At 43.1% G+C, this 13,795-nt stretch overlaps 1 protein-coding gene across 5 annotated transcripts in view; it reads right to left on the reverse strand.

Annotated features, from left to right (window-relative positions):
* LOC123994838 (lysosomal-associated transmembrane protein 4A-like) overlaps positions 1-13,795 on the reverse strand; it is a 34,249-nt gene that overhangs the window by 4,691 nt on the left and 15,763 nt on the right. For 2 of the 5 annotated variants that reach the window (XM_046297872.1, XM_046297868.1), the window contains 5 exons: positions 10,503-10,641; positions 6,890-6,966; positions 4,752-4,874; positions 3,352-3,465; positions 2,986-3,084 (listed from right to left, as the gene is read on the reverse strand). In XM_046297872.1, coding sequence (XP_046153828.1) covers positions 2,986-3,084; positions 3,352-3,465; positions 4,752-4,874; positions 6,890-6,966; positions 10,503-10,626 — 537 coding nt within the window. In that variant the 5' untranslated portion in view covers positions 10,627-10,641. The remainder of the gene's footprint in view (positions 1-2,985; positions 3,085-3,351; positions 3,466-4,751; positions 4,875-6,889; positions 6,967-10,502; positions 10,642-13,795) is intronic. The other 3 variants (XM_046297869.1, XM_046297871.1, XM_046297870.1) reach the window with 3 other exon arrangements.

Consider the following 13,795-nt stretch of genomic DNA (forward strand, 5'->3'; position numbering starts at 1 on the left):
CTCCCGCTCAGCCCAGTCAAAACTGTTCGCTGCCCTGGCCCCCCAATGGTGGAACAAACTCCCTCACGACGCCAGGACAGCGGAGTCAATCACCACCTTCCGGAGACACCTGAAACCCCACCTCTTTAAGGAATACCTAGGATAGGATAAGTAATCCCTCTCACCCCCCCCTAAGTTTTAGATGCACTATTGTTAAGTGACTGTCCCACTGGATGTCATAAGGTGAATGCACCAATTTGTAAGTCGCTCTGGATAAGAGCGTCTGCTAAATGACTTAAATGTAAATGTAAATGTAATGTAAATGACTGCAACGGGAAAGGAAGACCCAGAGTTACCGCTGCTGCAGAGCATAAGTTCATTAGTTACCAGCCTCAGAAAATACAGCCCAAATAAATGCTTCAGAGTTCAAGTAACAGACACAACATTTACATTTACATTTAAGTCATTTAGCAGACGCTCTTATCCAGAGCGACTTACAAATTGCAACAACTATGAAATCAGGCCTTCATGGTCAAATTACTGCAAAGAAACCACTAAAGGACACCAATAAGAAGAAGAGGCTTGCTTGGGCAAGAAACACAAGCAATGGACATGGAAATCTGTCCTTTGGTCTGATGAGTCAAATTTGAGATCTTTGGATTCAACCGTCGTGTCTTTGTGAGACGCAGAGTAGGCACACTTAATCAGCATGGCTACCACAGCAATACGCCATCCCATCTGGTTTGCACTTAGTGGGACTATCATTGGTTTTTCAACAGGATAATGACCCAACAAACCCTTGGGCTTTAAGGGCTATTTGACCAAGAAGTAGATTGATGGAGTGCTGCATCAGATGACCTGGCCTCCACAATCACCCAACCTCAACCCAATTGAGATGGTTTGGAATGAGTTGCACCACAGTGAAGGGAAAAGCAGCCAACAAGTGCTCAGCATATGTGGGAACTCCTACAAGACTGTTGGAAAAGTATTCCAGGTGAAGCTGGTTGAGAGAATGTCAAAGCCACCAAAGAGGATGTGCAAAGCTGTCATCAAGGCAAAGTATTGCTACTTTGAAGATTCCCAAAAACAATTTAACACTTTAGTTACTACACGATTCCACATGTGTTATTTCATCATTTTTATGTCTTCATTATTCTTCTACAACTTTACTGTATAAAAAGTACTGTATATCCTTAATAAATCATACAATGTAGTTATACACAGAGTCCACAAATATTAAGAAGACCTTCCTAATATTGAGTTTCACCCCTTTTTTCCTCAGAACCGCCTGAATTCGTTAGGAATTGACTTGACAAGGTGCTGAATGGCCCATGTTGACTCCAATGTTTCCCACAGCTGTGCCAAGTTGGCCAAATGTCCTTTGGGTGTTGGACCATTCTTGATACACACAGGAAACTTTTTTTTTTTTTTTTTTTAAACAGCAGCGTTGCAGTTCTTGACATAAAAACTGGTGCGCCTGGCACCTACTAACATACCCCGTTCAAAAGGCAAATCTTCTGTCTGACCCATTCACCCTCTGAATGGCACACATACACATTCCATATCAAAATTATCTCAAGGCTTAAAAAACCTTCTTTAACCTGTCTCCTCCCCTTCATCGACACTAAGTGAAGTGGATTTAACAGGTGACATCAATAAGGGATCATAGCTTTCACCTGGAATCACCTGGTCAGTCGATGTCATGAAAAGATTGCCTAATGTTTCGTACACAGTGTACGTCCATAGTATCACATCGGGACGAGTAACGATCTTGTTTGTATTTTTTATATGAAGTCCATCAGGACTTGCCAAACCGTGACGTTAAAGTGAGTGACTCGTCAGTAGCCTACCAAATTCCATCAGTAAGATAGCTGTTCATTTGGCTCCCTAATTTGCATACTGGTAGGCCTTTTTGAGATTAATCTGCAGATTAATTATGCAAACATTTGATGAAGATGGTGAATCCTCTTCACTGCAGAAACAATAGGTAGGATCTCGCCACTAGCCTAACTCTGGTCCAAAATATGATCAAATAAAACAGATTGAATAAAAATAACGATACTGATATGGATTTTGATTTAATCAAAGTATTGACAATGGAGTAGTCAGCTGCTGCTGCTTTCTGTGTAGCAAAGCCAATGCTTGACACCTGCTTCATTCTTCAATCATACCTGTATGGCAGATGTATTTTCTCATCTGTCTTAAAAAAGGAAGCTTGAAGCTCGTGGAAGTCAGCAGACTCTTATAGGATTCTTTAAAGGTCCAGTGCAGTCAAAATTAAAATGTTTCCGGTGTTTTATATCATATTGTACACCAGCTGATAAAACTAACACTAATTAGTGTGAAAATACCATATAGCATTAGAATGTACCAGAGGCCACCAAAATAGTTTGTTCTGCAAAAATGTCTTAAACCAGGGGAGCCTGGCTTGCTACTTTTTGAATTATTGGGCTAGCAACTTGTGCTTGTGGAAAACAGTTATTTTTATTCTGCAGTTTTTACTTCGGTTGATCGAGCAAACATTTTTTTCCTCGAGGCAAGTCAAAGTTCGGTAGACAAAGTCCACGCCCCTTCGTCTGTGAATGGTCAACAGTACTACTCCTAGTGGAAGATGGAACTATGGACAGGATTCTTCAATTAAGTGTTTGTTGTCATTCAATGAGAGACTACTAGTTTTCATTCAAATCTTTTCACTTGAAATACTGCTCCAAACATCTTAGTTAAGACCTCTGAAAAATCGTCAACATTAATTACAGATTTCTTGATTTATCCATTTTGATGAAGTATTTCAGGCGGTTGTTGCTCAAGAGGGATAAACAGTAATATTGGCATACTATTTTGAAAATTTTCAAGTGAAGGTCTTTAGGGAGCAGACGTTTGCATCGCCTAGTCAAGTTCTGCTAGGAGCAAACCAAACCTGTTTGCAGACTGCTTAAAGATGTGAAAGGTATGCTTCAGATGTAATTACCGGTAATCCGAGTAGGGGCTTTTCAGGCACAAACATACCTGGGGAGGCGCCGTAAAGGCAGGGTAGACGGCGATCTCCGGCACGTTCCTGTTGTTGATGTACTTGTAGCAATTCCACACGCAGTTGATCAGGTAAGCCTGAGGGGAAAGTGGTCAAAATGTTTAGTCCTTCTACCTGATCCAGTGATGCTCAATCCTGGTCCTAGAGAGCCACAATGTGTGCAATGTGTTCAGCATCTGAAGGCCTATAACCCATCTACTAAAGACCTGTCAGTCAGGGTCTATCAGTCTACTAAATTACTTTCATGGATTGGTCATTCAGACCAAATCTCACATGAACACTAACAAGTGCAGTAAATCAAATAAATTGCATATTCTTGGGAATGGAGTAGAGCATTCAATCACAGCTATTTCCCCAAAGACCTTCATGATGATGAGAAAGGTGAAGAAGACGAGGACGAAGAGCAGCAGGCAGCTGGAGTCCATGGAGAGCAGGTTGTCCTTGTAGGGGAAGTCTGGCTGAGAGGCGAGGAGAGAGGCATTAGGCACATACAGAAGCTAAACAAAACCCCATAAAGACAGACAGGCCAGGTGACAACGATAGTGAGAACACATTTAAACCCTCTAGGGGGGTATATTACAGAGCGAGGTCAATGAGTTAGCCAGCTAACATTCCCAAGTACTCAGAAATTACTTTAGTTCTCTCTGAATATAAACTCTAACTTTGAATCAGCAACCCATATTAATGTTTTTCTTTAATTACCTGCTTTCATAGAGTGGTGAGGAGCAGTCTACCATACCCGGAAGCTAACTCAACATTAATTTTCTGTATATTTAGAGTTCACGCAAACAGTTTAAGCTTTGTTTTACTACCGACAGTTAAAGCTCATATCGGGATTGTATATAGATTCTGTCCTTAAATATAAGTAATCTGATTTATTAGTTTGTCTCAATTGTTAAAACATTTTTTTCAACTGACCATCGTATTTGTTGATTAAAATCGGGCTTTAATAATATAACGAGTAATCCAGGAATGTCACAAGTTAATTGACACGAGAAAACTGGAGAAAATAGTAACGCTAGAGATCGCAATGACTACAATGCATGGCTAAATTATTTCTGGACACTAACAGCCCTGCTACACTACAGCGTCCGGAGTAGCACACTTTCATGACATTGATTTGGGTTGCATAATGGCCCCCACTAGACACCACTCACTATTTTACTAAGATTTATGAAGTTAAGAAGCTACTAGTTAACAGAAACTCTAGCTTGCTACATTGACTATGTTCACAATGTAAACAAAAGCAACGTGTAATTAGAGGATATTCAGTACAACCACTAGAAACAATGAGTACTTGCGGAAAAACTGGACCGAAGCCATGGCACTTACGCATAACAGATCAATATGTAACAGTAGAGATTTTTTTAAATAAAGTTGCTCTTCCACTCTGCTCCTTCGCTCTCAAAACAACGTGCTCCGTGTAAGCATGTAGAACGCCACAACGCTGAAGGTAACGCAACTTTTATAGTGGAGCTGAAGTGTAAGGGTCCGCGGAGCACCTCCTCACCACTTGATTGTGCTTTGACCAGAAAACGAAGAGCATTAACTGGATGTTTTATAGCAGATTTGTATTTTTCTGTATCATAAGAATGGTGGTTATCGTAAAATTGTTCCTGTTAATTGTTAGAATAAAACAATTATTTAAATTATTTTTAAACATTTACAAGACTTCTGGTTCGCTTCATAATTGTGATTTGTGAGACTAGCTGACAGGCAGTGGTGAAGGACTAGACTGACTCACCAGCTCCTTCATGTAGTCCTTTATCCTGGGCAGGTAGGTGAGGGAGCTGATGGCCACCAGGCAACTCAGAGCAAAGTCAAAGAGCTGGCTGCAAAAGAACGGGATAAGCCAGCCGTCACGATGCTACGGGGGGGGGGGGGGGGGACCACACACACATTACTAAACAAAAGTGTGAAAGGATGGCCATTTCACTAGAGTTCATCATGAGGTTTGTCAAGCAAGGGCCATATGTAGCCATAGCAAAAGCTTAATCTAAATGTTGGGTACTATGTTGAGGATCTCACAAAATCAAGAGTTTCTATGTACAGTGCCTTCAAAAACTATTCATACCTCTTGACTTATTCCACGTGTTACAGTCTGAATTCAAAATGGGTTAAATATACTTTTTTGTATTGTTATAAGTTTTGGTTTTTCCATTTATGTTTTGAGGTTGGTCTTTTAGCACATAGGGCGCACCGATTGGTGTCACCTCGTTAGACGGAAGGTGCTCCAGTGCTCCAGTTGTCTTGAGTTGACTCTCCCTGTTTGATCAAAATAAAAATTCCTTTGTCTGATCTTACCTGTTTTCATTTTGCTCCACTTTTTGGTTTGCTTCCTGTGTAAGTTTGGTAGTGGGTGCTCATGGTGGATATTTTTTAGGTCCCAGTTGTTGCTATGCAACCTTCAGTGGACACCCTCCTAAAATCCACCCATTTCATTTTGGTTGTTGTCAGTGACTCTTTGTTCGTTCCCCCTTCTGTTTGAACAACATTTTTGGTTTTCTTGTTGGGGAACATAACAGTATACAGGCTCTTATTTTCACCATGTCACTTAGGTTAGTAATGTGGAGTAAATACAAATTATTTTCCCATCTACCAATAGGTGTTTCTTTACGAGGCATTGGAAGACATCCCTGATCGGTGGTTGAGTCGGTTTGAAATTAACTGCTCGAGCTAGGGACCTTATAGATGAGTGTATGAGTGGGCTACAGAGATGAGGTAGTCATTTAAAAATCGTGTTAAAGACTACTATTGCACACAGTGCGAGTCCATGTGACTTGTTTATAAAGTTATAAAAACATAATACCACCTTAACATTATGGGGTATTGTGTGTAGTGATACACAATCTCAATTTAATCCATTTTAGAAATTCAGTCTGTAGCACAAACAAAGGTTGTTTTTTTTAAGTCAAGGGGTGTGAATGATTTCTGAAGGCACTGTACACGTCTTTGCTTAGGTCATCATGACTGGTATTTAGCAGGGGAGGCTACAGCCAGCAATGGACCTACTGTGTGAACACTGAATACAGGGCATCAAGGGTAACCTAAGAGCCTGCAGTCACAGCTAAGGCATAACGCTCTATGCTTACGCAGAACCTCTACGAGACGCAAGCGTTGGCTGTGCGTCGCCATTTAAACTAGCAGATCTAGTCGGGTCCACGTCACATAGCCACCAAACCTGTCAGTATGGATGCCCATCAGGCAGGCCTGGTGAGGTAAACATGATAATCATTAGAGCAACATTGTGTAGCAAACATTCTGCTTGCCCTGGTGGGGCCAGTAGAATGCACAAGTAAGGAGTTTGCATGCAGTGAGTCAATGTCCATTGCTGGAAAAGCATTAAATACGTTAGAAATGGTCCTTTTAGACACCAGGAGGGCTGCCACCTGAGTTGTATTCATTAGGGCACATATCGTTTTAAAACATTTTGCAATGCAAAACTCAAAATGAGTGTTTATTATTTGACAACTCCAGGTAGTCCCTCCCTGTTTCAATCCGCTTTCTTTCGTAACGGTTGAGGTTCAATAACATAATTTCAACCTCCTATGTTACACACTCCTCCAGGGGTATTTGTCGTAGGCCCGCAATACATGTTAATTTAATTTGTATTCAGGGTTTAGAATAGCCGCGACCAAAAGGTGTATTAGAAAGTAGGAAAACGAGGCTTTCATGAGTGTGTATTTAGGAGCAGACATTTGCATAACAAACCAAGAGAGTAGTCAGGATGAAAGATTATGCAGGGGGTTATTTTCCCACCCCTGAGCAAAAATGTTGAGAAGTTGACTCGAGAATTTGTAATTGTCATGAATTTCATTATGGACATGATGTGGATGAAAACACGCTCACATAGACACACAAATCAGAAAGGAAATAACTTACAGTAATGGCTCCATAGACCATCATGGCGCTGATAGTGAGCATCAGCAGAGAGATGGCAAATCCCACACAGGCATTCTCTATAAACACACAGATAGAGACATTTAATAGGGTAAATTACTTTATTGAAGGACAAATAGGGTTGCAAAGGGTGGGAAACTTCCCGCTAAATTTCCTGAATTTATCATGGGAAGTTAAGCCCTGGAATTTGGGGAATGTTGCTTAAATTCATTTTTTAAAAGTTAACTTATAACAGTGAACCTTTTTGTGGGATACACATAAGGCAATTCTAGGTCCTGTGGCATATTTTGGTTAAACTATCCCCAATTCTATGGCAATTGCAATTGTAGATGATTCTCAAGATCTTGCACACTAATGAGAAGCTATTGAGCCCACACTACTACACGGTCTGAGCTAAGGACTACATGCTTTCTGGTAAGTTGATTACAATACTGGGTGGGGTGAATATATTTTTTGACATACATGATTGTTTGTTAACTAGTAAATAGTAGCCTACAGCAAAGTGTGTTTAAATCATTTCAAACTTGTTAACAATTTCTGCTAGTTAGTTTTTGCTATCATGTGGGTTTTAGCTTGCTTGAGCCTGCTAACAGTGTTAATTCACCTGTTTCCATGCATGTTTCATTTTAAAACCTTTATCTCACAGAGGAGTTGTTTAATTTAACTGCTTATCTATTTATATGTTTTTTTAAACTATTTTTTTCTAATCATTACAGGAAAATGCCACGGGCACTATCTGATGTGTGGAGACATTTCACTGCAGCTAATGTGGAAGGAAAAGCTGTGTACATGTGCAAATACTGCGCCAAATCATATGTGAAGAACTAAGTGGGAAGAGACCGATTAGAAATGGCACTGATGAAGCCACAGCAGTGCCAGGCTTTGATAATAGCCCAATCAATTCGCTGAATGCTGACATTGTATCAAAGCCAGGATTTATGTAGCGCACCCCCCACCCTGTAAACAGCAAGTCAACCACAGTGCATAGAAACTCGGCCCAGTTTCATGATAGCGATAGAATTTAGGCTTAAGTGTGTTTTAACAATGCATCTTTTCTACAACGGCCAAAGACTCGTTTCCCAAAACATCATGCAGAGAGAACGGTCGACAAGTGCGTTAGAGGCATAGGGACCTTACAGATAAGATCGAAAGGGAGCACTGCTCTCGGATCAGCTTTGTCCATTAAAAGTTTATCTTAAAATTATAATTATTTCACAATACTTACAACGGATTGACTCCTATTACCACCTATGGCTGCAAATATGAGGCGCCTTATTCTAATGGTTACCCAATACAAATGCAATGCATGGCTAAGTTACTTTCGGACACTAACAGCCCTGCTACACTACAGCAATCGGGCGTCCGGAGTTGCCGCCAGACATTAACCATTAAGGGAATGCTCCCTATGAAATCATTAAAATCTGCTATACTGCTCGCGTTGAGTCACATCCAACGGCATCGTTCAAGCTCCAGAATCTCAGAGGTTCCATTTTTGACTGATAACGCACACGTTCATTCCATCTTGTGAATTGAAATGAGAAATATAGTTGATTTTGGTTGCACAATGTCTCCCACTAGACACCACTAGCTATTTTACTAATATTCATGAAGTCAAGAAACTACTAGTTAGTCAATGTAGCTAGTTTGAGTTTCTGCTATGTTCACAACATAAACAAAAGCAACGTGTAATTAGAAGTTATTTAGTACAACCACTAAAAACAACTTAAGAGTACTTGTGAAAATGAACACTAAGAATTATTTCACAATACTGACAACGGATCAGCTCCTATTACCGCCTACAGCCAAAAATATTGAGTCACATCATTGTGCACATGTTACACATCATGAAATATATTGAGACAAATTACAAACAGAAGCCTGAAGGTATCAAAATAGAACTTCATTGATTAGTATTAAATGTATTTCAATGATTGAAATAGGCCTATAGCCTCCTGTTTATAATGCCATCATTTTATGTCTTCATTGAAATCATCTACAGTGGCTTGCGAAAAGTATTCACCCCATTTTTCCAATTTTGAAGCCTTTACAACCTGGAATTAAAACACATTTTTGGGGGGTTTGTAATCATTTGATTTCCACAAAATGCCTACCACTTTGAAGATACAAAATATTTTTTTGTGAAACAAACAAGAAATAAGATAAACACTGAAAACTTCAGCGTGCATAACTATTCACCCCCCCCAAAATCAATACTTTGTAGAGCTACCTTTTGCTGCAAGTCTCTTGGGGTATGTCTCGATAAGCTTCTAGCCACTGGGATTTTTGCCCATTCTTCAAGGCAAAACTGCTCCAGCTCAAGTTGGATGGGTTCCCCTGGTGTACATTAATCTTTAAGTCATACCACAGAGTCTCAATTGGATTGAGGTCTGGGCTTTGACTAGGCCATTCCAAGACATTTAAATGTTTCCCCTTAAACCACTCAAGTGTTGCTTTAGCAGTATGCTTAGAGTCATTGTCCTGCTGGAAGAACCCCCATCCCAGTCTCAAATCTCTGGAAGAGAAACAGGTTACCCTCAAGAATTTCCCTGTATTTAGCGCCATCCATCATTCTGACCAGTTTCCAGTCCTTGCCGATGAAAAACAACCCCACAGCATGATGCTGCCACCACCATGCTTCAACCGTGGGGATGGTGTTCTCGGGTTGATAAGAGGTTTTGGGTTCGCGCCAGACATAGCGTTTTCCTTCATGGCCAAAAAAAGCTGAATTGTAGTCCGCTGTGGAACTTTGCAGCTCCTTCAGGGTTAACTTTGGTCTCATTGTTGCCCCTCTGATTAATGCCCTCCTTGCCTGGTCCGTGAGTTTTGGTGGGCGGCCCCCTCTTGGCAGGTTTGTTGTTGGTGCCATATTCTTTCCATTTTTTAATAATGGAAATAATGGTGCTCTGTGGGATGTTCAAAGTTCCTGACATTTTTTTATAACCCAACCCTGATCCTTACTTCTCCACAACTTTATCCCAGACCTATTTGGAGAGCTCCTTCGTCTGCATGGTGCCGCTTGCTTGGTGGTGCCCCTTGCTTTGTGGTGTTGCAGACTCTGGGGCCTTTCAGAAAAGGTGTATATATACACAGATCATGTGACAAATCTTGTGACACTTAAAGTCCACCTGTGTGCAATCTAACTAATTATGTGACTTCTGAAGGTAATTCGTTGCACCAGATCTTATTTAGGGGCTTCATAGCAAAGGGGGGTGAATACATATGCACGCACCACTTAGTTTTTTTTTTTTCACTTCACCAATTTGGACTATTTTGTGCATGTCCGTATTGGGCTAAAAAGGTTAAAGAAGCAGGCATTTGGTGATAGTTATCCATGGCGACGTTATCAAGGGGATTTGGCTGTGTCTCTCGGTGTGTCTCTCGGTGTGTGTGTGGGACAGCCATGAGCTACCAGTATATAAAAAGGTAGTGCAGCTTTGCTAACTACGTGGAAATGTTAACAAATATTGTATAAATTGGGGGACGATGCTAAATCATGCTAGCTACTGCCTGCAGCAATTGTGGACGATGTCACTAATGGTGAACATAGACAACTCTAGTTGAAAATGAGCCACACATGAAGATTAGATAAACTAACCCTTAAGGACATTCCCCTCTCCTTGGAAGGTGTGGCTAAAATAGTGCTCGATGACCTCATACTGCAAGTCGACGGTGGGCACATTCTCTGGGTGGGTCACGGCCACAGTCAGCAGGATGCCCATCAACAGGTTCACCACCTGGCAAGAGAGAGAAAGGTATTGTTAGACTATGTTCTTGAATACATAGCATGCTCCTAGATCCGTTTGTGTTGGTTTGCTAACGCCTATAATTTTGCTTGAGTGACAACCATAGGAGTTGTCAAGACATTACAAATAGATCTGACTGGGCACCAGGCTAGGATACAATCTATATTTTATTACACCAGTTTCTGTTTCAACTTACGTTTCCTTTCCGCAGACATGAATGATAGACTAAGGAATGTCAGTAAAAGTGGTAAAAAAAAGGAGTAGAAAGTGCAGAGAGATGTAGCCAAGATGGATAGAAAGAAGGGAATGGAGGGAGATTTAGAGCCACATTTCATGAAACATTTAGTCTGGATAGTGTTCTCAAAAAAACCTTGTTAGTTTCTGTGAAGGTCAACATCCCATCCGCCACCACTACACATGGTGGGCCTAAGCCTAACCAATTTATTTCATGAGGCCGATAGTCTCTTGTGTTTTAGGAACAACATTATTATTCATTTCCACTGAAATAACAACTGTACAATGTTGGACCTGGGACCGTCATCACGAAGGAAGATAGGCTTCTGAGTGTTTTACATTTACATTACATTTAAGTCATTTAGCAGACGCTCTTATCCAGAGCGACTTACAAATTGGTGCATTCACCTTATGACATCCAGTGGAACAGCCACTTTACAATAGTGCATCTACATATTTTAAGGGGGGTGAGAAGGATTACTTTATCCTATCCTAGGTATTCCTTAAAGAGGTGGGGTTTCAGGTGTCTCCGGAAGGTGGTGATTGACTCCACTGTCCTGGCGTCGTGAGGGAGTTTGTTCCACCATTGGGGAGCCAGAGCAGCGAACAGTTTTGACTGGGCTGAGCGGGAACTGTACTTCCTCAGTGGTAGGGAGGCGAGCAGGCCAGAGGTGGATGAACGCAGTGCCCTTATTTGGGTGTAGGGCCTGATCAGAGCCTGGAGGTACTGAGGTGCCGTTCCCCTCACAGCTCCGTAGGCAAGCACCATGGTCTTGTAGCGGATGCGAGCTTCAACTGGAAGCCAGTGGAGAGAGCGGAGGAGCGGGGGTGACGTGAGAGAACTTGGGAAGGTTGAACACTAGACGGGCTGCGGCGTTCTGGATGAGTTGTAGGGGTTTAATGGCACAGGCAGGGAGCCCAGCCAACAGCGAGTTGCAGTAATCCAGACGGGAGATGACAAGTGCCTGGATTAGGACCTGCGCCGCTTCCTGTGTGAGGCAGGGTCGTACTCTGCGGATGTTGTAGAGCATGAACCTACAGGAACGGGCCACCGCCTTGATGTTAGTTGAGAACGACAGGGTGTTGTCTAGGATCACGCCAAGGTTCTTAGCGCTCTGGGAGGAGGACACAATGGAGTTGTCAACCGTGATGGCGAGATCATGGAACGGGCAGTCCTTCCCCGGGAGGAAGAGCAGCTCCGTCTTGCCGAAGTTCAGCTTGAGGTGGTGATCCGTCATCCACACTGATATGTCTGCCAAACATGCAGAGATGCGATTCGCCACCTGGTCATCAGAAGGGGGAAAGGAGAAGATTAATTGTGTGTCGTCTGCATAGCAATGAGAGGAGAGACCATGTGAGGTTATGACAGAGCCAAGTGACTTGGTGTATAGCGAGAATAGGAGAGGGCCTAGAACAGAGCCCTGGGGGACACCAGTGGTGAGAGCGCATGGTGAGGAGACAGATTCTCGCCACGCCACCTGGTAGGAGCGACCTGTCAGGTAGGACGCAATCCAAGCGTGGGCCACGCCGGAGATGCCCAACTCGGAGAGGGTGGAGAGGAGGATCTGATGGTTCACAGTATCGAAGGCAGCCAATAGGTCTAGAAGGATGAGAGCAGAGGAGAGAGAGTTAGCTTTAGCGGTGCGGAGCGCCTCCGTGATACAGAGAAGAGCAGTCTCAGTTGAATGACTAGTCTTGAAACCTGACTGATTTGGATCAAGAAGGTCATTCTGGGAGAGATAGCGGGAGAGCTGACCAAGGACGGCACGTTCAAGAGTTGGAGAGAAAAGAAAGAAGGGATACTGGTCTGTAGTTGACATCGGAGGGATCGAGTGTAGGTTTTTTCAGAAGGGGTGCAACTCTCGCTCTCTTGAAGACGGAAGGGACGTAGCCAGCGGTCAGGGATAAGTTGATGAGCGAGGTGAGGTAAGGGAGAAGGTCTCCGGAAATGGTCTGGAGAAGAGAGGAGGGGATAGGGTCAAGCGGGCAGGTTGTTGGGCGGCCGGCCGTCACAAGACGCGAGATTTCATCTGGAGAGAGAGGGGAGAAAGAGGTCAGAGCACAGGGTAGGGCACTGTGAGCAGAACCAGCGGTGTCGTTTGACTTAGCAAACGAGGATCGGATGTCGTCGACCTTCTTTTCAAAATGGTTGACGAAGTCATCTGCAGAGAGGGAGGAGGGGGGAGGGGGAGGAGGATTCAGGAGGGAGGAGAAGGTGGCAAAGAGCTTCCTAGGGTTAGAGGCAGATGCTTGGAATTTAGAGTGGTAGAAAGTGGCTTTAGCAGCAGAGACAGAGGAGGAAAATGTAGAGAGGAGGGAGTGAAAGGATGCCAGGTCCGCAGGGAGGCGAGTTTTCCTCCATTTCCGCTCGGCTGCCCGGAGCCCTGTTCTGTGAGCTCGCAATGAGTCGTCAAGCCACGGAGCGGGAGGGGAGGACCGAGCCGGCCTGGAAGATAGGGGACATAGAGAGTCAAAGGATGCAGAAAGGGAGGAGAGGAGGGTTGAGGAGGCAGAATCAGGAGATAGGTTGGAGAAGGTTTGAGCAGAGGGAAGAGATGATAGGATGGAAGAGGAGAGAGTAGCGGGGAAGAGAGAGCGAAGGTTGGGACGGCGCGATACCATCCGAGTAGGGGCAGTGTGGGAAGTGTTGGATGAGAGCGAGAGGGAAAAGGATACAAGGTAGTGGTCGGAGACTTGGAGGGGAGTTGCAATGAGGTTAGTGGAAAAACAGCATCTAGTAAAGATGAGGTCGAGCGTTTTAAAGATGCATCTTTCCTACAACGGCCAAAGATGTAACATGGGCTTCCCAAAACACAACACAGAGAGAAATTGCTAAGGCATCGTTGGAGCAGGTGTCGAGTAGTAAGACAAAACGAGTATCATAACAGATACGGGCATTTTTTATTATTTT

Source organism: Oncorhynchus gorbuscha, linkage group LG14 (genome assembly GCF_021184085.1).
Source record: "Oncorhynchus gorbuscha isolate QuinsamMale2020 ecotype Even-year linkage group LG14, OgorEven_v1.0, whole genome shotgun sequence".
Classification (NCBI taxonomy): Eukaryota; Metazoa; Chordata; class Actinopteri; order Salmoniformes; family Salmonidae; genus Oncorhynchus; species Oncorhynchus gorbuscha.